Genomic DNA, 24,831 nt, shown 5'->3' with positions numbered 1-24,831 from the left:
CAATTTTGATAGATTTGATATAAATGTATAATGAAATCATGAAATAATTTGGTTCTATTTCAAAATTATCTTTGTAGTATTAAGTTTGACAGATTAATTGTACAGTATATTGCTTGCTATTGTTAATCCATAAAAACATAAAATTAATTAGAACTATAAGACAACTTGTCTATCAGCTTGGGGCGATATATTGAGTAAATATAATTAGTATACATATTTTGTTAAACACTTAATGCAAATCAGTAGTCCAAATAAATTTAAAGATTTACTTCATTCTTTTATTTTTGTATCTTCATTCTTTTATTTTTGTATCTTTGATCTTATATAATGCGTATACCTATACCCGAATGTGCAACCTCCTTCTTGCAAGGCTTTGTCATTCTATTAATGAAATACCAACCTAAATATTGTGAAATACCAATCAACGTGAATGTACTTAATGTATACTTCATGGTACAGACTTAATCATTTCAAATTGAAACACTCCAAAATATTTTCTTAGACATCTAGAGAAAATGAAACATTCTTTGGTTTCAGACATTTTCAATTCGATGAAATCAAGATGGAATTTAAAGGCAGTGCTTTCAGGCCTGACTTTCAAGTCATCATGTTCATCTTTCCTTAAGCGACATCCAACAAATGTATGTGGGGGTCATATTGCCAGAAATAGATCCGGAAATTGTTTATTTTCTCCCCCTTCTTTTTGTGGTATGAAATGGTTTTTGTTTCTTTCATTTACATTGGGAAATAAAGAAACGATCAGTGTGTATTGTTCGTTTTAAAAACTTTTTATTAATGTGTATATTGCATTATAAGCAGTCAACCTGATTACAAACTATCATTATTTGAATTCTGTGTGGAAAGAGGTCGGGTCAATTTCGAGTGTTATCTGCCATCAAAAAATATTTTAAAATCAATTCAGTCGTTGATATTACAATTAAAAGTCGACTGAACATGAATTATATTGCATATTATACGTTTTAAAGCATATTTTATGAAGCCGTATGACGTTATAGTTATTTCGGTCTCAGTTATATAAAGTATGTAATTATCGTTCCTGAATAGGTGGCGCCGTTGTAGCCGACATGGGTCTCACTAATTAGAGACAAGAAGCGTCAAAAAGTGATAAAAAGCGAAAATGAAAATAATTTAGCGACGAGAAGTGTCAAGAAGACTATTTAGCGACAATACATCAATAAAAAAATATCATTGAAACAACTATTCCCAATAGATATTGAAAAAAAAATATGTATTAATTTTATTAAAGGGGCGGTTATAAAACATTTTATATTACATGGATAGATAAAAAATTAAATTTTTATAAAGAAAAAAAGGGATTGACTCAGGGTTCTCGTTAAGACGCGTATACGCGTCCTGGACGCATGGAAATCGAGCTGGACGCGTCATTTTTTTAAACCCGTGAGTCCCTGGGATGTGTCTTGATTGTATCCCCTGAGTCCCAGAAACATCGTTTTTGGAAGATTTAAGATATGACATTGTTTTGAGTCGTTGTTTTGGCAAGAAACTAAACCGGAAGTTGATGTCAAAACATTGATGTGATGCGTTGATCAATTGAACCTCGTTGTGTCGAACTGGGTTGTGTCGAAAACTCGGATGAGTCGAAGTAATTTCTCGGTCCCGGTAAAATTCCCGTTTGATCAATGCACAATTACCTCTGATGAGTCGAACTCGGTTGATTCGAATACTCGGTGAAGTCGAGTAAATTTTATAGTCCCGTCAAAGTAAAATAATGTAAATTGACCCTGATGTCTCGAAAGCGAAAGTAAGAATTTTCGAAAGATACAGACCTAATCATAAAAATTCAAATCGGTAGTATGTCTTATGTTAACTAATCATTTTCAAAAGAGATTAAAACTGAGAAAACATACTTGTTTGTATAACAGTTAAAATGACATGTTTATGGTGACTGCTTATTAACACCTTTGTTGATTGTTGAAGCGGAATGTTAGTGTGTTGAAAACATTATTCACCTGAGATAAAACGAAACGAGTTTAATTGACCCAAGCCGAGATAAAATGAATCGTTAGATTTTAAACTCATTAATTACCATAAATAAAAGGATTAGGACAATTATAATAAATTCATTATAATTTAATGTTAGCAGACGACCTCATCAGAGACTGTTCAGAACGTATTTTGTGCCGCAAGGGATTTCATAATTTATAGCGACTGACCTTTGTAAATATTTGTGTCGACTATTGATTTTATTTGTGCATGATTTGTATCAGTACTTGTGCTTTTAAATATTACGAAGGACCAAAAATGAAGATTGAATACACAATCATACAGTGTCTTATCGAGAATTAAAAAAGGCACACTATTCTTTGTATCTAGTTTACACAAATCTCATACCGTATTTCATGCATTCAAGATTTATGACGACACACTCGACCTCGGATGAGTCGAACCTAGGATGAGTTGAATACTTTGGTCCTGTCCCTTCGACTTCGACACAACGAGGTTCGACTGTATTTTTGACAGCTAATAGATTTATAATTTACATAATTTACATTGTCTGCATGGTTGAACAAGCCAATGAACATCGATCACAAGACATTTGTCATATTGAAAAGTAAAAATTGTTTGCTAACTATTTTTTAAATACAAATGCTTGACTGTACCTTACATGGAATGAATATAAATCCTAACTAAATTATTTAAAAGCAGAATAATCCAGAAATTAAATGAATTCCTTGACCAAATGTTTTCTTTTGTTGACAAACACATGATCATTTCAGGCGGGGAAACACCTAAGTAACAGACAACTCTGTCTGGATATTTATAGACATTTAAAATAAACAGCTGATATGGTAGTGCCATGAAAATAGTTAAATGTGGTGTATATAATTCAATCTACACTATTTTAATTGGGAACAGGGTGTAGAGGGGAAGGGGTTAATTTGTAAAGTTATTGTTTTTTGTAATTTTAATAAATTCTTTAACTGAGTTTATTATTAAATAGTCCATTCATATTTAAAAAAAAACTAAAACCCTACCTATCGCCCTAATCTTTTTTTTTAAAGAACTATAGCTTTGGCAAACCAACATTTTTTTTCAATGTAGCCCCACATTAAGAACATGATAGATCCAGAAAGAAGTCTGTTAAATGTATATATTTTGAACAATAACTATTAAGAGGTCATAATTTTTATTGATATAATGAATTAATGAATATTTCATGAATGAACATTTTCCCGCCCTATTTTTTACTATGTAAGATATTTACAACTGTTTGTAATTGAATAAGTAAAAGCCAGAGTGTCTCGAAAGAGTCCAGTATGCGAGAACAAGTTGATATTTGACCAAGTTGTCGGATAATTGACAAGTGATAATGGTTTGATTTATTTTAACAATACACAGGTGATAGAATATAAAATAATCGATAATTAACTGGCGAATGTCTCACGCCAAGGATGAGTAAAGGCAAATACTGGCTTTAATAGAAAAGTGCATTGTTTTTGTCAAACTGAAATCGATCTGAAAGTTTTGATGCCAAAAAATCATTCGAAAACTTTCAATTCCTTTATATAAATGCTACCTGTTTCACATTCCAATGTGGATATAAGGACCTTCACTCGTTCAGTATGCTCAAGTGGATCAAACTGACAACAGAAAAACATTGTCTTAATGTAATGGCAATTAGTATCATAGCATCCGTATAATCTAAAAGCAACAGAGTCAACATCTACCTCTTAGAATATTATAGTTCAGTGTATCAAGACCGAGATCAAACTAAAGACTAGTGCTGTAGAAATTATTAAAATGATTTAATAACATTTGTCCATGTACCAGCAAAATGACTTTCTTAGTGCTTAACAATGCAGTGGCGGATCCGGAACCTTTTATCCTCACACTTTATTCCGTGGGCAGTATGATTCTTTAAGATCGACCTATAATTAACAATGGGTCGTCCTAAAACAGAAGCAATGATTACTAGTATGTCAAATACATGGCTTAAAACAAAAATCTCAAATGTCATTGCCTCAATGGTAAATTACACAGCAGCAACTTAAATGTGTTCCGTACAGGGTTATAAGCACCTCAGATCAACATTGTATGAATCTAGTTTATATAAACTTTTTATTCCCGAGGTCATACTACTATTGTTATGCCCCTACTGTATTGAGTTTTATCCTTGTTTTTTTTCTGTTAGTATTGACGTCCCTTACTTGTACGTACGTCCAAACATCCCCATATTGATTTCTGTTCTCTTACTTTCGTTTGCCTGAACCAAATTTTATGAAACTTATACGCAATGCTTATAACCACAAAACACAAGTCAAGTTTGAATTTTGTTGGCGTCACTTTTACCATTCTAGATGTTAAGGGGTAAAATTTTCAGTATACCCTATCAAGTATATATATACCCTTATATATAAGTTTGAATTGTAGCTTTCTTCGGTTATACGTTTATCAGGTGAACATAAAAACGGTTTTTAAATTTAGAAGTATAGATATATAAAATAAGAATGTGTCCATAGTTATTATATAGTACACAGATGCCCAATCCGCGCTATCATTGTCTATATTCAGTGGATCGTGAAAATGGAGTAAAAACTCTAATTTTGCATTAAAATTTAAACGATTATATCATTGGAAACATGTGTACTAAATTTCAAGTTGATTGGACTTCAACTTCATCAAAACTACCCCTACCAAAAAGTTTAACCTGAATGGGACAGACGAACAGAAGGGAGGACGAACGAATAGACGCACAGACCAGAAAACATAATGCCCATAAATGGGGCATAAAGAGTGATTTTTGGAAATTGCTGGCGAGACAATGGTTTAGTTTGAAAAATCAAAACTGTGATTAAATACATATTTGAAATAATGCACGTCTATAACCTATTTGAAATAATACACATATACAGTTGCGAACTTTCCAGAGGTGCTATCCAGCACTTTGATTAATTTTCTCAAGGAGTCTCATAAATGCCTTTTTTGCCCATATTTTTAAATTTGAAAAAAAAAAATATTAGCTGGTATTCTGAGCTACACATACTATATTTTCTACACATTTATACGAGTTTAAGACTGAAGGAAATAAAAAATAAGAAAAGAGGTTTATTAGCTGAATATCAGTATTACCATTAGAAAAGTAAAATGCTGCGATCAATTTTAGCCCTTAAAGTTATTAACACCAATAGGATTTTTTTTAGATGTGGGCAGGTATTAAGATTTTTCTTATTAGGTTACAATTTTTTAAATGTAAGAAAGCAAAAATGTGTAAGAAAATTGTGTTAGTCTATAGTCTTTTGCAAAAACATTAATTATCACAAACTCTTTCAGAGTTATGAAAATTGTTGATGATCCTTAAGACATAACCCAGGTACACAATACAGAGAATCCTTAGAAAATTTTATTGCTTCATATTGCTTAAACAAGATCTTGAAATTACATTATTTATTCATGCCAAAAAAATTAGTTATGATGTTTTTATGCCCCATTTATTATTATGCCCCATTGTATGCCCCATTTATGGGCATTGTGTTTCTGGTCTGTGCCTCGGTTTGTCCCTCCGATTGTTTGTCGGTTCGTCTGCCATGCTTCAGGTTAAGTTTTTGTCGAGGCAGGTTTTGATGAAGTTGAAGTCCAACCAACTTGGAACCTTGTACACATGTTCCTTATGATATTATCTTTCTAATCTGTATGCCAAATTAGAGATTTCCCCCCAATTTTAAGGTCCAATGAACATAAAAAATGATAGTGCAAGTTTCAGGTAATTTTTTTTTTTTAAGGTAGTTTTTGATGAAGGTGAAGTCCAATCATGTTGAAACTTAGTACACATGTTCCCTATGATATGATCTTTTAAATTTCAATGCCATTGAACATAGAAAATGATAGTGTGGATGAGACATCCGTGTACTAGGGACACTTTCTTGTTTAATACATTTCTATTTTATTTATTTTTTCAGGTGTCCAACATACAATAATTTACCCCCTCAGTGTTTCACAACAACAGTTCAAGGCAAATGTTGTAAAACAATTCAATGTACCACCAAAGATGGATCAATAGTGAAGCCTAATGCTCAATTCCCAGTTGTTGGTTCCTATACTGGTGGATTCTCAGGATTCAGACCTGGTGTATCATATAACCCAGGAATAAACAGCACTAGTGGTGTTAGATGTACGATTTTATTGTCCACAAGTGTACAGATAGAGTAGATATCTAAGAGAAGATATATTATCTAGCTAGATTTTTTTTCATCACTCATACATTTTTTTTGCTGATATATTCCTAATAAGAATGATCAAATATGGAGTGCCCTTTGTATCTATTATGTATGGATATATCAAAGTTTGTAAAATTAACTACAAAAAAAACCTCAGATTTTCCCAAGTGAAAAAGAAATAGTTTATCATACTTAAAGTTCTTTGGAACAGCAGGTTTTTTTTCTTGTCTTTGCAGTGATATACCACACCATAGTTTGTTTATACAGCTGTTTGATACACTAAATTCTACATTATAATAGTTTGTCTTGTGTTTACAGTGGGTTGTATCTACAAAGGACAATTATACAAAGCTGGTGATGAATGGGACGATGGTTGTGATTTCCATTGTAAATGTGTGGATAGTAAAACAGGAAGATATCAGTGTACTGCACAGTTAGTATTTCATTTAATTAATTGTTTTACCCCTGATTTGAATTTTTACCAACGAAAATGGAGGGTTTCAATTGGTTTGTATCTTTTTTCAAGAATTTTGGGGAAAAAGTAAAGTATTCAGTTTTTGTTTAAAAAAGGGGTGGGGGAGTAACAAGAGAACTGGTTGAAATGCAGACTTTAAATGTTATGCCATATATAGGGGAAACATCTGAGGGTTCCATAGGTGACCTATTGTAGATTTCTGTCCTCATCAAATATTCCTTTTTGGATGAACTATTGCACAAATCCTATTACAGACTTGAAAGCTATATTTTTAGGCCTCATATTTTTCTTGATATTTAAGTTTTAAAATGATGTATATACCATACTTGTCAAGAAAACTATTTTATTGGAAGTTGTGCTTTGTCACTAATGGTGTATAAATCTGTTTTAAAAAATAGATACAGCTAAAGAAACGAGAAAGGAAGAATTTTACCTTATGTATTGCACTGCAATCTTTACACTAAAGTACTAATAAGCAATGCTTTTCAAGTGACATTCATGCTTTCCTTCCTTCTTTCCAGTTGGTTTTATTGTCTTAACTCGCCCTGACACTCTTTATTCTTATGTATTAATAATTCAGATGTCCAGAGTTCACCAGACTTCCTGCTCTCTGTGAACTTGTACCTGTATCCGGTCAGTGTTGTAAGATACTGCAATGTAGAACTCCAACAACAGTAGCCCCTGGTGTAATAACTCCTACTCCCTTCATACCAACACCAGATCCCCACCCTGGATGTACTGATGTCATAGATAACTGTGCTGATTATGGCCAGTCTGTTTGTCAGCCACCATATGATGCCTGGGGAAGGAGAAATTGTCAACATTATTGTGGAATGTGTGGTATGTATTCACTTTATGTAGCAAGTTATACTATTTTTATGCATGACCTAAGGGCATTATGTTTTGAGGTCTGTGTATCCTTTTATCTGTTTGTCTGTTTGTCTGTCCTGCTTCTAGCAAAAATGTTTAGTCAGGGTAGTTTTTGATAAAGTTAAAGTCAAATCAACTTAAAACTTTGTACAAATGTGTCCTATGATATGATCTTTCAAATTAAGAGTTTTGACCCCAACTTTACAGTCCACTGAACATAGAAAAATGATAATGCCCGCTTAAGGTTAAAGTTTATTTAGTCAAGATAGTTTTTGATGGCGATGAGGCTAAAAAACCTACAACTTAGTGCACATGTTCCTAGGCCTATAAAATATTCTTTCAATAAGTTTTCACCTCAATTTCACATGTCACTGAACAAAAAAAATTATAGTGGGAGTTGGGCTTTTGTGTACTATGGAAACATTCTTGATCTGACTTACGTGGTGTTACATACCAAAAATATCAATTTAGATATGTTGGTCTGCCATTATTTAATATAAGTTTGCTTCTTTTCCATCTTTATTTAGCTTAAGCCAGTCATGTAACCAGAGCATTCCTAATTCATTTTCAATTTCTGCAGCTTTACCATTAGCAATGAATTAAAGGAACAGTCAGTTTTTAGTAAATATATTGACATTAAGCACATTTGTGGACAGTTGTAACTACCTATTCTCTTGATGGTCTTTTAGATTTTAGATAAGTTTTGTGTGTGCTATTTCAACATCATGATCAGCTATGGAGAACCATTAGTATAGACTCTTTCTCTCTGCAATATACCTTTAGATACAGTTGTCCTTTGGTTACCTGAAGAAAATAAATGTACATTTTCTATAGCCCTTTGATATCACCTGTCAGAAGAGTGTGCCAACCAAAAAGATTAATTTATGTTGATGGTTTGACAAAAATCCTGTGATAAATAACTCTCAAATACAAAATTTTAATAACTTAAAACATCTTTTTTAACATTCCTCATTTGAAATCATAGATTTTAATACAGTCTAATCACAGGTGATGACACCTAAGTATTAATAATAATTGTCATTGCTTATTACAGCTCAGCCTGGTATGACAACACCTACAACTTCATGCCAAGATAAACTTCCAAACTGTGATTTATATGGTAAAAAGGTTTGTTTCAACGAGTATGTACCATGGGCTAAAGAAAACTGTCAACATCATTGTAGTATGTGTGGTAAGTTCAGGATACAATATATCAAGTTTTTTTCATGTGTGTTTGATTTTTTGCTTTGTTAACTGTAAAGAAAGAAAAACTTGCTTATAACCCTATGTATATTTCTCTGCTTTTTCCAAGATTTATCAAAATTAATCAGATGTTAATTAGTGATGAGCTATTGTAATGATAGGTGTTTTACCCAAAAACAGTGTTTTTCCTTTGTGCCAATCGGCATTACATTTGCACCAAAATAATCTTTCATTTGCACCAATAGTACAGGACAATACCATAAAAGTGGTTTTATCAATATAGACTTTTAATTATAACTTTAAAACAGAGTTTTTTTTATTGCATATTAAAACATATTCCTCCAAAATCAGTCATCGTAACCATAATATACTGATTATTTCTTAATACAAGGCTTTTCAAAGTAATGTTAGAACACAGTCCTGTTAAAAATTAATGGGATCATAAAACCTAAGAGGACTAAACACTGTAATAAAAACCAAAGTTTGTTCTGACATAAGACCTAGCAATGATTAGAATGAGTTTGTTCTGACATAAGACCTAGCAATGATTAGAATGAGTTTGTTCTGACATAAGACCTAGCAATGATTAGAATGAGTTTGTTCTGACATAAGACCTAGCAATGATTAGAATGAGTTTGTTCTGACATAAGACCTAGCAATGATTAGAATGTACATACTATAGATAACCTATATATATGTGGTCATAAAACATTACAGACCTATTTTCTGTAATTCACAATGTGGAGAATAAGAAATTCAATACCGTATTTAGTTGGTTATAAACAGCCCTGACATGAAGAAAAAAGAAACAATCAAATTGAGAAAACTAATGGCCTGTTTGTCTCAGAATTGACAATGTCCATCTTGTTGCCTCAAAACTGGGAAGAACACCTAAATAACTTTCATTTTTATATTAGAAATGAGTATGAATGTACCTAGTTACTCAGAGGGGATGAATTGTGTATTTATGTTTATGTTATTGTTTGTTACAGTGATCGACTTTTTCGCATTGCTTTAATGGAAGAAATGTTTACCCTTAAGTGCTCACAGGCACTTTGATTTAAAACTTTGCTGCATCTATCATGATCTTTCATCTCTTTTATCTACATATGCTCTTCAATCTACATATGCTCTTTAATCTACATATGAATATTTATTTTTCAGCTGATCAGACGACAACTGCTACACCCTCCTGTGTTGACAAGAACCCCTCTGCCTGTGCAGAAATTGGGCCAGATGTTTGTACTTTGCTTATTGACTTCGCCAGAGAAAATTGTGCTCACCAGTGTAACTTATGTGAACCTTCAGTTCCATCAGTACAAGTATCAAGTATGTTATCATTGCAATGTGTTACTTATGTCCTAAGCCTTCAGTACAATTAGTACAAGTAACACGTATGTTATCATACAATGTGTTACTTATGCCAGATCACTGACAATCAATTTGAAACTGAGTACACAGGTTTATTATGATGTGAAATTGTAAATACATTGTCAAAATCAGAGCAGACCCTGATGAATTGAAGAATTGTTTTTCTTTTTTCTAAATTGTGCTGTTTATTCACTTTTAAAGACTTGGCCAAAAACAGTCCTGAATATTCTTGATGGTGTTCCAAGAAGTACTCTGTTAGTTGAACTAAATTTTAAGAAACTGTACTTTTAACAAACTTTTTATCATATTCATTTCTGATATATTTAATGATGTCAAGAAGGATGTTAACTGTATATGATATACTGTTAATTCATAAATTATTGCAATGTTTTAGTTATTGTGAAAAATGCAACAGGGTTATAATTTCAATAATTTAAACAATTGACGAAATCGCAAGAGTAAATACACGCAATTATTGCTGAATTTAAAATAATACATTCCATAACAGTTGATATCACATATTTTAAGCACCTTCACCAAATGGTTATGTACTATTACTGATATTCATTTTAAGCGCCATCACCAAATGGTTATGTACTATTGATGAAGGGAGTGACTGGAGTAGGAACATATCCTCCAGGTGTAACTGACCTATTTGGATTATGGAATTCAACTAAGACCATAAATGAATTCCAACCCGGAGCCAACTCATTGACACCAAATTTCCCAGGACACTACAAACCAGGATTGTCAAACAACTGGCCAAGTCTTTGTTTAGATAAGGTATAGACACAGTTTTATCTTAATGATACAAATTTGTATAGTCATTGTCACCAAATACACCAGAACTGGAGACACAGCATTGCATGTTCAACAAAAAAGAAGAATTTCGAAGAGATTGGTATTCTTGTCTTAAATTTTGGAGAGCACGTTGATGAAAAAGTTCATACACATATGTGAGTGACAAGGCTCTATAAAGCCTCCAGTTATGTTTATAAAGGGTAATTCTGACATTTAAAATGTTATAAGTAATGAAATCCTGTAATATTGTCCTTGATCTGTTCACAAAACACACTTCCTCTGAATTTTTCCTTATTTTGTCAATTTATGTACAAGTTAAAGGACTTTGACTGTTTAAAAAGTACAGTAGCAAAATGAAACCTTGTAAATACCTTTTTTGTTTTTTATATGATATTTTGGCAATTTTCTTGCTTTCAGATTATATGTTAAGTATAATGAGCCTTCTGTATTGTTATTTGAATTACATAACTTTTGCAGAAATTATAGGACTTTGACCATTTTTGTTTAATGAAATTTATCTCACTTTACCTTCATTTAAATAAAAACTTTTTACTGAAAATATGAAACAACAAATACTTTTGGCCACGTGTAGCATTCACAAAAATTATTCAATGTAAATTTCTTTTTTATCCTGTTAAGATTGCAAAAAAATTGGTCACCAGTTGAAATGACTTTTAAGTCGCAATAGTACAGGAATGGTATTTTATATCCTACAAGTTTTTGACACTGTATCCACTGTGAGTGTTAAAGAATTGTTTCCTTAACTCTAAAAGCAATATTCATTACACAAGAATTGATGAAAGATGTACCATTCATCTGTAACTACATTGAAAGAACATTTAAGCCACTGAATGGGCATATATGGACTGCATGAGAAGACATACTTAAATACTATTTCAATTTCCAAATGATTTCCATGAGAGGAGAAAGGAGTACTATTTGGTTTGAAAAGGAAATACATTTCCGTAAAAAGATATTGTTTTATAGCATTACATTTTGAATAATAGAAACTTTACACATATTAGAACATTATTATTACATATATAAAACTTAACATATGAGAAGTATTGAATCATATTGGCTTGACCAAATAAAACATGTTTCTTTTATGCCTATTTGCTAAAATAATTATTAAAAGTTCACAGGTGATGATCGAGATGTTTCATTATTTCTAGCACATAATGTTTTATTATTTTTTGCCAAAAGGACAAGTGTGAGCTGTTGCCACTTTTAGAATTACTTGTCCATCAATGTCTGTTAACATTTACAAAATTCATCTCCTCTTAAACTACATGCCCAAGTTGAACCAAATTTTATCACAATTAGTGTGACATATTAATAAATAAAAGTGTCCAATGTGATTTTTTTTACACTTTTTTGTGTTTTGGGCAGACATTGATGAAAATGCCTCCAGTTATGTTTATAAAGGGTAATTCTGACATTTAAAATGTAATATGTAATGAAATCCTGTAATATTGTCTATTAGTGTGAACTTACAGGATATTTGACTGAAATGATAAAAAATTAGATGCAGCAGTTAATAAATGTATTTATTTTAGGTCAGGGTATCTATATACAAAAATGGTGTAGAGAAAGCTTTCATGTTATTTAATGCTACAGGAGCAGATAAGATGAGTTGGTTTACACCTAGCAGAATTATAGATTCGTCATGGGTGGATTTACAATCTACAACTAAACAGTACTTTGCAATGTCTCAGTGAGTATTTATATATTTGATATGGTTTCAATTTCTCAGATAACAAATTATAAGTTAGTAATGTTGAACATGTAAATGCTGATTTCTTCTTGTTTAAATTTTTTTTTGCCCCTGCTTCTTTGTGTTTAAGCTTTGTTTTACAAGAAATATTACAATAATTATTGGTACTGATTGTATTTGTGGAATCAATAACCATTTCAGAGATCCAGATTTCCTCAGAGAATTCTATGCTAGTCAGAATGCTGATAAATCCAAATGTGATTCAACTGGTTGGATGTTTATATCTACAGCAAACAGATGCTTTCTTGAAACAGATAAGAAACCAGCTTTCTATTATGCTCCAGGACAGTCCTCAGCTCATTGGGGATATAGTGAGTCTTTATTCTAACATTTGCAGATGACAATTGGTCTTAATAAGACCAAATTTTGAAAAAATTGAGATTTAACTCCCTGCGAAAAATTAAAAAAATAAATTTGTATTACTTTTGACCAGCTATAGATTAACAATATTCAATTAACATAAATTAATAATTGTTCAAATAAAAATAAAATTGAGAATGGAAATGGGGAATGGCCAAAGAGACAACAACCCGACCATAGAAAAAAACAACAGCAGAAGGTCACCAACAGGTCTTCAATGTAGCGAGAAATTCCCGCACCCGGAGGCGTCTTTCAACTGGCCCCTAAACAAATATATACTAGTTCAGTGGTAATGAACGCCATACTAATTTCCAAGTTGTACACAAGAAACTAAAATTAAAATAATACAAGACTAACAAAGGCCAGAGGCTCCTGACTTGGGACAGGCGCAACAATGCGGCGGGGTTAAACATGTTTGTTAGATCTCAACCCTCCCCCTATACCTCTAGCCAATGTAGAAAAGTAAACGCATAACAATACGCACATTAACATTCAGTTCAAGAGAAGTCCGAGTCTGATGTCAGAAGATGTAACCAAAGAAAATAAACAAAATGACAATAATACATAAATAACAACTGACTACTAGCAGTTAACTGACATGCCAGCTCCAGACTTCAATTAAACTGACTGAAAGATTATGATTATACTCAAAGAATAGTTGAGTATTCAGTAAAATGTGTGCATTTAAATTTTGAGATCTTTCTAGATCAAACTTGTATAGATTTTAAATACACATGTTTGCCATAGGTTGACATGTTTCTTGATCAGTTGAAAATATATTATTAGTTAACATAAAAATTGAATGAAAGAAGTGAAATAATGAATAAAACATAAATGAAGGTCAGAGTGATATTTATTTGAATACTGTTCATGTCTATTCACATCAATTCATCAATGAAATGCATGCAATATCATTCATAGAAAAAACAACTGGAGCAGTACTTAGTACTTGTGAACTAGTTTGTTTAACTACTACATTTAACTTCATATTTCTTAGAGATATATTAAAACAAATTGCTGATAATTATAGATACTGCAGTCATGAAATTAAGTATATAGGATATTTTAGGAGCTACATTTTTTCCATCCAAATTAAAAAAAGGTGTAGTCAGCCCTAGTCCTGTGAAACTGTGTCATTAATACATATATTTAAACCATGTTTGTTATGAAGTTGAATTTTACTTCTGAGACTGTTTTCATGGTCATATTAGCTTCTATAAAATATTTGTGAGGATGACGGACAATTTGTAGTTGTGAAGTGTACATTCAAGATTCAGAATTATGAATGATTTAATTTTGTTTTACAGCTAAAGCTGGTGTTGGAGATGTCTTTACTATCCAGGGACATAGTAAATGTAAGTATCCAAAATGTAGCAAGTGTCAGATGCCATCTTTAACAGCTTTCATAAGAATTTATGATTGTATGTGGTTTGAATTATACAATTTTCTTTCAACATTTATGATAATGTATAAAAAAGAAGATGTGGTATGATTGCCAATGAGACAACTATCCACAAAAGACCAAAATGACACAGACATTAACAACTATAGGTCACCGTACAGCCTTCAACAATGAGCAAAGCCAATACCGCATAGTCAGCTATAAAAGGCCCCGATAAGACAATGTAAAACAATTCAAACGAAAAAACTAACGGCCTTATTTATTTTAAAAAAATGAACGAAAAACAAATATGTAACACATAAACAAACGACAACTACTGAATTACAGGCTCCTGACTTGGGACAGGCACATACATAAATAATGTGGCAGGTTAAACATGTTAGCGGGATCCCAACCCTCCCCTAACCTGGGACAGTGGTATAACAGTACAACATAAGAACAAACTATAAAAATCAGTTGAAAAAGGCTTTTCTCGTCAGATGGACAAAAATAAATCATAATTGACTGGAACCAGTACACATCTGCAATGTTACAACAATAACTATCACTGTACATCAAATGCCTGGTGGTGTGAAGTTCAACCAGTATCAGTTGCTTACATAAAACACTGTATACAAAAGCCAGGATGTCTTGTATGTATGACGTAAGCCTACCAACAGATTTACTAGAAGAGGAACAAGGAAGACAAATACTTTGTTGAATTGAATATGTCTTTAGTACTTCATACATCGTCATTGGCCACACTGATAGGATCCACCATCTCATAAAAATGAAGAATGAAAAGCCATTTAAGCAGCAACATGTACGCATTCCACCTGCAATGCTTTTGGATGTTGGTACCCCTCTTTAACAATTTCTGGCAGCTGCTGTCATCTGTTGATAACATTCACCACGGTCAGCAAACGTCCTTTGTAAAACGAAAAGTTTGAAGCTATTTCTGCATTGACTATAGGCATTTAAAAAACTTGACTTTTCGTGATTCTTACCTTCTTCCAAAGAGCAAAAACCGCTTAGTTGCAAATAGAGAACAGCCTATGATTTCTATGGTTCTATTAGTTCTGTGTTCCATTTTAGACTTGTTTACAATTCAGCAATTGTCTCCTTGCCATCCTTGTCTCACCATATCAAATCACTCTTTTTTTTATTTATACAAAAGAGAAAGAAAAATAGTGAAATCGAAATTTACTGGAACTGAAAATGCCTGCACCAAGTAGGAATATGACAGTTGTTATCCATTTGTTTGATGTGTTTGAGCTTTTGATGTTGCCATTTGCTTTGGGACTACTGTAGAATATTCCTCAGAATTTGGTACTTTTGTTATTTTACTTTTTATTTATTCAACCTGATTAAGTTCTTGTAATATTTAATTAACATAAAGACCCATATTTGTTATTGAAAGTAGCAATGAAAGATTTAGAAATCATAGGGCTTGAAACTATTTTCTTTTGATTTGTATTTTTTTCTAAGACTTGTTAATGTATTATTTATATTTTACAGGTCCAAACAATGTGGTACTACCAACAGTTAATACAACAGGTAAGTTATTTATTTAATTTGTACAAAATATCTTCTTTTGTGATAAGAAATGGGATATGTAACTCTATCTATTAAAAAGCTGTGTCTGGTAATCCAGCTAACCTCTTATATTACCCATGCTGTATATTTTTTACATCTCATTATGAATATGTTTACAGAGTCATGAAATTAAGATAAACACTATGTAAGCTCTTGATCCTTCAAAGAAACTTGTTCTAAAAGTTTATCAATTCAAACACTGTAATAACGTCTGAATATTATTGTATTTGATAAAAAAAAAATAAAAACATTTATGGTTGTTATAGCTTACTATGCTGTGTTGGTTTTGCTCATTGTTGAAGGCCATACAGTGACTTATATATAGTTGTTAACTTTAATGTCATTTAGTTGCTGGTGGAGAGTTGTCTCATGAATCTGTAAATGCATTAAATTATAAAGCATGTGCACATAAAGTATGATAGCAACTTTAGGAGAGCTCAATTGTAGTTTTGAAGACAACTGCAGTAAAAAAATTACATATGGCCAATATGTGTTAAAATAATGTATAAATATTTGGTAAACAGAAAGTTGATTAGGGATTGACTGAATTTGTGTTGCATGGAATAGCATACTAGCATTTAGCCTATAAAATTTCAGAAGCTTTTATATGATTTGAAATATTATGAATGAAAATATATGTATTGGGTAAACAGAATGTTAATGTAAGGCTGTATATTGTATCATCATTGAGATGTAGGATTACGTATAGATTCTTCTACTGCATATCAGGTGTTTATCCACATGAGACACTTAAATTTTAAAATTTTAAAAATGCAAAGCTCATCAAGTGTTTTAAATTTTTAAATTTTACTGTTGAGAGTGGTTAGATATCGTATTTCAAGAGATTTGGTTGTGGAATCTTCTATTTTTAACAATATGCAGATAAGTTTGATTCTTATTTGCGAATGAGCTGCAAAAAAATGTGTTCTTTCTATGTGACATCATCAGACATGATCTCCTTTATTGATGATGTCACATTGGAAATTTTAGAGTAAAGCAAGGAAATCAATCATTAGAATCATATATTGTCCAAAGAAAAACTTAGATTAAACAAACCACACGTTCATTAAATAAAAATAATCAACGGGTTATGAAAACGATTTATCAAATAAGAACTAGAAAAAATATTTTATTAAACATTCCAAATATATGTATAAGGCACATTATATGACCACAAACAATGATTAAGGATATCAGATAATATTGTCTTATTTTTAGGTGGTGGGTGTTTGTATAAAGGAACCTTTTATCACCAAGGAGACAACTGGGAAGATGGTTGTGACTACAACTGTACCTGTGATGATGAACAAAGTGGACATTATTCATGTAATGCTCTGTAAGTTCTTAGATATCAAGCAGAAAAAAGTATGTAGTTAACTTGGAAATGAAATTTCAGACTTGAGGCAATATGATTCAAGCCATTTATCCACATGACTATTCCCCCTTCAATCCTCTCTATATATTACTCCCTTTATTAGTGAGGGACTATGGCACAAAAAATTGGTGCTACCTCAGTTGGGATTGAACCAAAAGCTGAGAATATACAGTGCAAATGAAAGCACTGGTTCACACTGATCAGATATCAGTAAGAGACCCAAGACATATTAACTGGTATTTGGTTAAAGGTGTTAACTGAAAAAAAACCAGGTTTAGTAGAAATAAACATTTAGTTTATTGCATATTAACAAGGCAAATCTGTGGTTCTAGTAACAGGAGGTACATGATAATTATGAGTTACTTTAAAAACATTGCTACTCTTCTTATTAAACAATACAATAAAAGCTGAAATGACATTTGTAAATTTTGTTTACATTTAATAATAATTGTAATGTAGCAAAGAAAGTAAAGGAATATTTTATCAATAAAGGTATGGGTTTTAGGGTTAGGAAAGTCAACCATAATTAGTTACATTGACTGATGCTAACAGATTTATAATCTGACCTCAAATCAACGTTGGGCAAGAAACTATTTTTAGTGACTAATTTTGCTGCATCAACAGATTAAAACTTTTGTTTTTCTACTTGCCTGTGAAATCAATTACAGTGCACTGCTGCAGACTTGCTCAGTCTTTTGCAGTAGTATATTTACATTACACCCCCCTTAGGTTTTGGCAAAATACATAAAGGGCTGATGTTATTAGGTGTGGACTAAGCAAACTCATAATTTACATTTTCGATTTCAGTCAAAATCTGTTGATAGACTTTTTCATATTAAGATTTTTAAGAATTATCTGAAGGGTGATTTTTGCTAATATGATCAGAGAAGTCAAATTATTTTGAACAAATGCAAACCAATCTTTTCCTGCAAAAGAAAATCTAGATAAACATATTTCTTTAGTTTTTCTTGCTAAACATTATACATAAGGGCATACACACAACAGCTTTACCTTTACAATCCCAAGGGGTTCAAAGAGGCATTCAAGAAACACAAATCTTAGGTTGCATTCGTATTGTCTGAAAATTTTTGCACATGCATAACATCAAATTTTGACATTCAGAACAAACTATGAATGTTAATGCAGAAAACTTTGTACGCATTTTCTAAATGTTCATATAGGTTTGGTTCACTTATACATCAAAATCATAAATCCATTCATTGTTATATAAATTTACTTGATGAACAAACTGCTGACAAAAATAAAATATTTCTCAGAAAAATTTGAATGTCTGCTTTAAGCTAGATTTTCTTATATAACCTAAATAAAATTGTTCATATTTCTACCCTAAAAAAAACAGGATATAAATGTGGTTACTTTACTTTCAGTTGTCCTGTATATGACCATCTGCCTACGTCATGTGAAGTGGTGAAACCAAATGGTCAATGTTGCGGTCATGTAGAATGTAAACCATTAAATGGAACTGTTATCACAGCCTCTCCAAGTAAGTACAAGAAACAACTGCACTGTTTTCCAAAGATATAGTATTCCTTTTCGCAAATGTGAAATAGTAAATTTAAATCAGACCATTTAGTTTTTGGGATATGATTGCTTTTAAGCAATCTGTAGACTTATACCATTGACTCAGGCTCCTGCCTCTCGTCAACCATTTTATTCTAAACATCATTGAACATCTCACATTCTTGAGATTGGTTTGCTTTAAATGGTATAAAAGACAAAAGAATTGTCATATAATGTTCTTCTCATAATCTTCATGTGTCGATATTAATAATTTCCCTTGACTTGTATATATATGCGTGTTGCATCACTGAAGAGACATGTATTGTCAAAATGCACATCTGGTGCAGGAAAATGGTATCGTTAATGTTATGTTTAACAACATGGAAAATCAGAATTAAGCAGTATTTATATTTAGTGCTTTTTAAATTTAGAAACACGCCAGAGGGGAATTCCCCAGTTTTGATAACATGCAAGAGTTCTCTGAATTTCGATCGATAAATCTATTTTTTTCATATAAGAACTGAAGTTGAGTTTTCATATATATGTCACTGTTTTGAAACTGATATTTGATATTGTACTTCCATAATATAATGGAGGTCGTTTAATTAACATTTAATATATGTCCTTGCTACAAATCACAAGTCTAGGGTTTGTTAATGTATTTATGCGCATGCGTATAGTTTTATTGACTTGAAGGGGTATCAGATTAAATGATTGCTCTGGATTCCCCACTCCATTGATTAATTTGAAACTCACAAGATCTTTTCTATGTCTGTCTGCTATTGAGGGTTATTGTTTTTGCATAATTTTGATCATATGCATCATTTGAATTAAATTAAATGTAGTCCACAACGTAAAAGTGTAACTAGAAGACCCCTTCAGCCAAAAAAAGAGTTCGATTTGTCTCCCTGCCGTAAGTAACTTTTCAAACGACAATACGTCCAGAAAAATTAAGTCGTTCTGTGGATAGACGCCGTATTATATTAAAACTGATCACAATTTTAAAAGAGGAATGTGTACAGAAAGGAGTCAAGCCCACTGACCCATAGAAAATTAAATATTTAAAGAGTTAGGAATAGGGGTTCCACCATAGAATTCACTCACTGTCAGTGACTGCTTTGGAAAGTCAAATTGGAATTAAAAGTAAAAAAATAAAAGACAATAAGTACATTGTTCGTACACTTGTATTGAGGATTGGCTATTTTTAAAGTTGAATAACTATTCAGATTACATAAACTTTACATTTAACGATTATTTTACACATACAGTTGAATTATTTTTGAAACTAATACTACTAGATAATACTACTACATGTATCACATTGTAAACAATGGCAATTGTATCCGTCAGAGCAATCTGCTCTTTGATCAATACATTTGTCTTTAAGTAGACAAGTTGTTAATATTGTTAGTAGCAAGTTTACTAGTTGAACAAAGGAGTCAGAGGTCCTGGCAGTAAAAAATGACACAGAAAACATGGTGCCCGATAGCAAATTTTTCTTTTTATTTCTTCTTGTACTTTTCTTTACTTGAAAAAAAAATGTTTCAAATTTACCATCATTTTAACAATCTTTCATGTGTTTTATATCTGTTTTACACATGTTTCATCTCTGTTGGTCTATACAAGATCATCTTGTTGCAACAGATTGTCTAGGTATCTTGTCTTTTGCAAGGAGTATCAATTTACTTCAAATTATTAGATCACACATGGTGTATGTATAGAAGGTCAATTTGCTTTTTGTCATGAGATGAGGAAAGGTGATTTACTACCAATAAATGTATATTATTAGTATATTAATGATTTTTCTTCTGTTTAGATACCTGTTTTTACAAAGGACAATATTATGGACAGGATGACACATGGATTGATGATTGTAAATACAAATGTGAATGTCTTCAAGCAAATCTAGGATTCTATAGATGTAAAGAATTGTAAGTTTGTAAAATAGAGGCAAAAGATACCAAGGGGGACATTCAAACTCATCAGTCAAAAGTAAACTGACAACTCAATTGCTAAAATTGAAAAAGCTTATCAACAAGGATACATTATTTTCATAGTTTTTAATGTGATTTGGTAACCATTACCTTAAGTGGCACATCCAATTGGTGCCAAATACAAAATTGAATGAGAGGAATTGTGTTCAAAGTGACTGATCAAGTTATAAAATGAAGAATAAACTGTAATAAGTGAACAGTAAATGTTAAAGAGGGCTGGTCAAATAATTCTATACTTTTTATACTATTTGAATATAATGTTATTGGTGCTGTCAAAATAAAGTCCTAGATAGACTTATAGAAAATGAAGATGTAATTGAAACACTCCCATCTGTAATCCCCAGGGGAGCGCTGTCATGTTTTTGTTGGATTCTATTCCAATTTGGATGATGGACTACTTTCATCAAACTCATGAATTATTCCTATGATATATAAACAGAAAGAAAATTAGATAAGGAGTTGTTTTTTTTGGGAGTGCATCAACAAAAAATGAAAGGATGCCACTATTATGTCCTCCCCTTTATGTTGGGAGAACGAGTATGTGTACTTGCTCATCGAAAATTCTCTCATCATAACCCCTGATATTATCACAATTTAGTTTTTACACAATGTTACTTTACATAGGAATCTAGTAGTGTCACTGCCAGTTTCTATAAATTTGCTTTTCATTTGAAAAGAGATAAACACGGTACATACAGTGTTGATCAGGTTGCATAGAAAATTGCTCTGATTTCTGTTGTGCTATTACCATTGTGCACTTCCTATTGAATCATTTATTTGTTTGGTTCTTTGATGCAACAACAGAGCTAGGGACATGGAAATTATGGCTTTTTATCCAACTTGTAAGTCATCGCATCATTTCAATATGATGTATGTTTAACAAAAACATCTCAATAAAGTTTAAAAAAAGTGCAAATCAAAAGTGTGTTAGGCTATTGTGACCTTTGTGTTAACTAATTCTGTTGTGTCATACCTATGACATATGTTCATATGCTCCTGGGAAGTAAAATTGTTTGAAGGTTGCTTCAAAATGCTATAAATATCAATTTTTTAAAAGCCAGTTCTTTTATTGAAAAAAATCCTTTTGGTTATAACCTTTGAAAATATAGATTATTAAATGAATTTGTGAATAAATGCAGTTTAGCATTGTTACATTGCAGTGGTAGGTGAAATATTTTTACAAACTTTTAATTCAAAATATTTCATTCACTTTGTTCCTTTCAATGAATGTTTAAAATGAAGTAGTTTCATACTTACAATAAGAAGAACATATCAATACCCCCTTTTCTAACCATCTTGACTACAGTTAAATATCAATATGGTGGTGTAGTGTGATTGCAGAAACTTCTGTTTTCTACATTCATCATTAGATCACCTGTTTCAATGAAGATCTAAAAGACTAAGGGAATTTCAAATACAGCAAAATTTGGATGTCCAATACCTTATAACATTCTTTATTATGCCCCATTTATGGGCATTATGTTTTCTGGTCTGTGCATCCGTCCGTTTGTCCGTTCGTCCGTCTGTCCCACTTTAGGTTAAAGATTTTGGTCGAGGTAGTTTTTGATGAAGTTGAAGTCCAAGCAACTTGAAACTAAGAACACATGTTTTCCTATGATATGATCCTTCTCATTTTAATGCCAATTAGAGATTTCCCCCCCATTTTTCAAAGTCCATTAAACATAGAAATTGAAAATGTGGATGAGGCATCCATATACAACTATTGATTTCAATTATTTTTTTTCCATGCTATCATTAACAGACTGACAATTTGGGTTCTACAATTTATCAGAAAGATTTTTCTTTCCATTCTATTGCACCACAAAGACTTTTAAAGTATTTTCTCTAATTCTATGGGAAAATATACCTTTCCGAACCAACTGTATAAAAACATTTAATCAACGTGTGGTTGCCGTTGATCTCAGAAGATGATTGGCTGAGTCAAAGGGCCACAACCTTTATCGGCTCCCTGAATTGATCAAAATGTTCAACAGGTGATAATGAAATTGACAACTTCGTGGACAGTGAAAGGCACTCGAAGGGTTTTTTGGTTTAGAAAAGAAGAAAAATTATCTTTTAATCATTAGAGAAATAGATTATCACATAGTAACGCGTGGATTATCGGATTTATTCAATCTCGATAGTTAAATTATCAATTCTAAAGTCCTCGCCGAGGCTCGGACTTTAAATACAATGTAGTATATTATGAATGATAAAAATCAGTACTGTTTGTCAGAGATACTTACTTTTTTCATATTTTCCTGTTTCTAAATGCATTAGGGGAGCATTTTTCTTTCTAGTTCAATTTATTTAAATAAGTTTTTTCACAAAGCATTGATAAAGAAAAATAAATGATTATGGAATTTATTTGAGTGAACAAAATAGTATGTCTTTAATCAAAACTGTGTTTTGTTATTAATAACAAGTTGTTTATTTTGCAGGTGCTATAAATGGCAATTGCCTTCACAATGTACACTGAAAGAACCTGCTCCAGGGAAGTGTTGTAAAACACCCCGTTGTCCCCCATGGATCAAAATACAATATCCTTCAGGATATAAGGAAGAATAATTACAGAAAAAAACCAATATAAAGCTGTTATTATCGTTTTTATTAAAATTTAAATAGATAAAGAGTTGAGGCATATATCCATATGTCAAAAAAAGAAATCAAACCCTTTACTTTAGGAATGGTTATTCCTGCATTTGTTGAGTGAATTTAGAGAGAATTATAATAAAAGTGAATTATACTTTTAGTCCTGGATAAATTTTTTGTGACTTTAGGAAAGTGATTGCTAAGTTCAATATTCAATCAAAAAACTTTCTTGACACTTTATAGAATATCAATGAAAAATAGTACTGCATTTCAAGTTTTAAGATAAAGCATAAAATAAAGACAAGACTATTACAAAAAATCAAGATAAACAAAATAATAAATATTTGCTCAATATGCAAATTTTTATTAGGACTTATAATATGAATATAAGGAGATGTGACCTTGACATTAATCAAAGCAACCTATAAAAAAGTGAAACTATCAAAGAGGAACTTATGTTGAATATATGGTCTCTTTTTTCTAGAAATTTGTAGAAAAATTCTAAGATCAAAGATCTGACCATTGCCATCAAAATTTCTTTTAACAAATAGATTCAAAGAATATCAATTGATTAATGATTGATTTGTAAGGAATCTAAAGACAGTGCACTGTAAATTTTGACAAAACAAAACAGTTTCAGAGGAGAACCCTTTTAGTATGATAACAAATGTTTGCTGTCTTGTTGGTACTTGTTTTATGATACCGTCTCGATTAGGGAATTAAATACAGTATTATAAATGTGTAAAACAAAATGATGTGCAAAATAACCCATCGTTAAGACTGTTTTAAAGAAAGGGTTAAACATATTGATTTGTGGTCAATTGGTTTAATATGAAAGTATAATACTGACAGGAACTCCAATAAAATCTATGCTCATTCCCATTCCACTTATTTTGATAGAAAATGAAAGGTTCCGACTCGAAATTTTTCAAGTCAATGATAATTCCTTTGTTGGTAATCTGTGATTCTCAGACAGTCTTCCCTTGTTCAGTAATTGAATCATGTAATGTGTTATCGAATGTCTTATACACCTACCTATTGATATAAACCTGGGAACTCCTATTCACATTATATATTTAAGAGACCCCTACATGAATAATGATACCAGTTTTGGTGCAATTAATGAAGGCAAAATCGTTCAACAAAATAACTAAAGAAAAAATAATTGAAATTGGAATATAGGTTTATTTGTGTTCAATATGTTTTGGTCTTTGTAACCTTTCCATCGGTTAGTTTCTAATATAAAGATTTATAAGCTAGAAGAAGAGTGTGAGACGAAAAATAATGTGATAGTTTTTAGCGTTCAGTATTGCGAATA

The 24,831-nt window shown here is 31.6% G+C and overlaps 1 protein-coding gene across 1 annotated transcript in view; it reads left to right on the top strand.

Moving 5' to 3' along the window:
• Window positions 1–23,518, top strand: part of LOC139522647 (uncharacterized) — a 114,474-nt gene extending 90,956 nt beyond the window's left edge. Inside the window, exons 47-60 of the mRNA XM_071316115.1 lie at window positions 5,940–6,151; window positions 6,516–6,630; window positions 7,253–7,512; window positions 8,597–8,734; window positions 9,910–10,074; window positions 10,691–10,899; window positions 12,477–12,634; window positions 12,836–13,005; window positions 14,362–14,409; window positions 15,954–15,992; window positions 17,250–17,367; window positions 18,795–18,910; window positions 20,744–20,858; window positions 23,363–23,518. Of these exons, the coding sequence (XP_071172216.1) occupies window positions 5,940–6,151; window positions 6,516–6,630; window positions 7,253–7,512; window positions 8,597–8,734; window positions 9,910–10,074; window positions 10,691–10,899; window positions 12,477–12,634; window positions 12,836–13,005; window positions 14,362–14,409; window positions 15,954–15,992; window positions 17,250–17,367; window positions 18,795–18,910; window positions 20,744–20,858; window positions 23,363–23,489 (1,990 nt within the window). The 3' untranslated portion in view covers window positions 23,490–23,518. The remainder of the gene's footprint in view (window positions 1–5,939; window positions 6,152–6,515; window positions 6,631–7,252; window positions 7,513–8,596; window positions 8,735–9,909; window positions 10,075–10,690; window positions 10,900–12,476; window positions 12,635–12,835; window positions 13,006–14,361; window positions 14,410–15,953; window positions 15,993–17,249; window positions 17,368–18,794; window positions 18,911–20,743; window positions 20,859–23,362) is intronic.
• The last annotated feature ends 1,313 nt before the right edge of the window (window positions 23,519–24,831 follow it).

Source organism: Mytilus edulis, chromosome 5 (assembly GCF_963676685.1).
Source record: "Mytilus edulis chromosome 5, xbMytEdul2.2, whole genome shotgun sequence".
NCBI lineage: Eukaryota > Metazoa > Mollusca > Bivalvia > Mytilida > Mytilidae > Mytilus > Mytilus edulis.
This window is presented reverse-complemented; position numbering and strand designations above follow the sequence as displayed.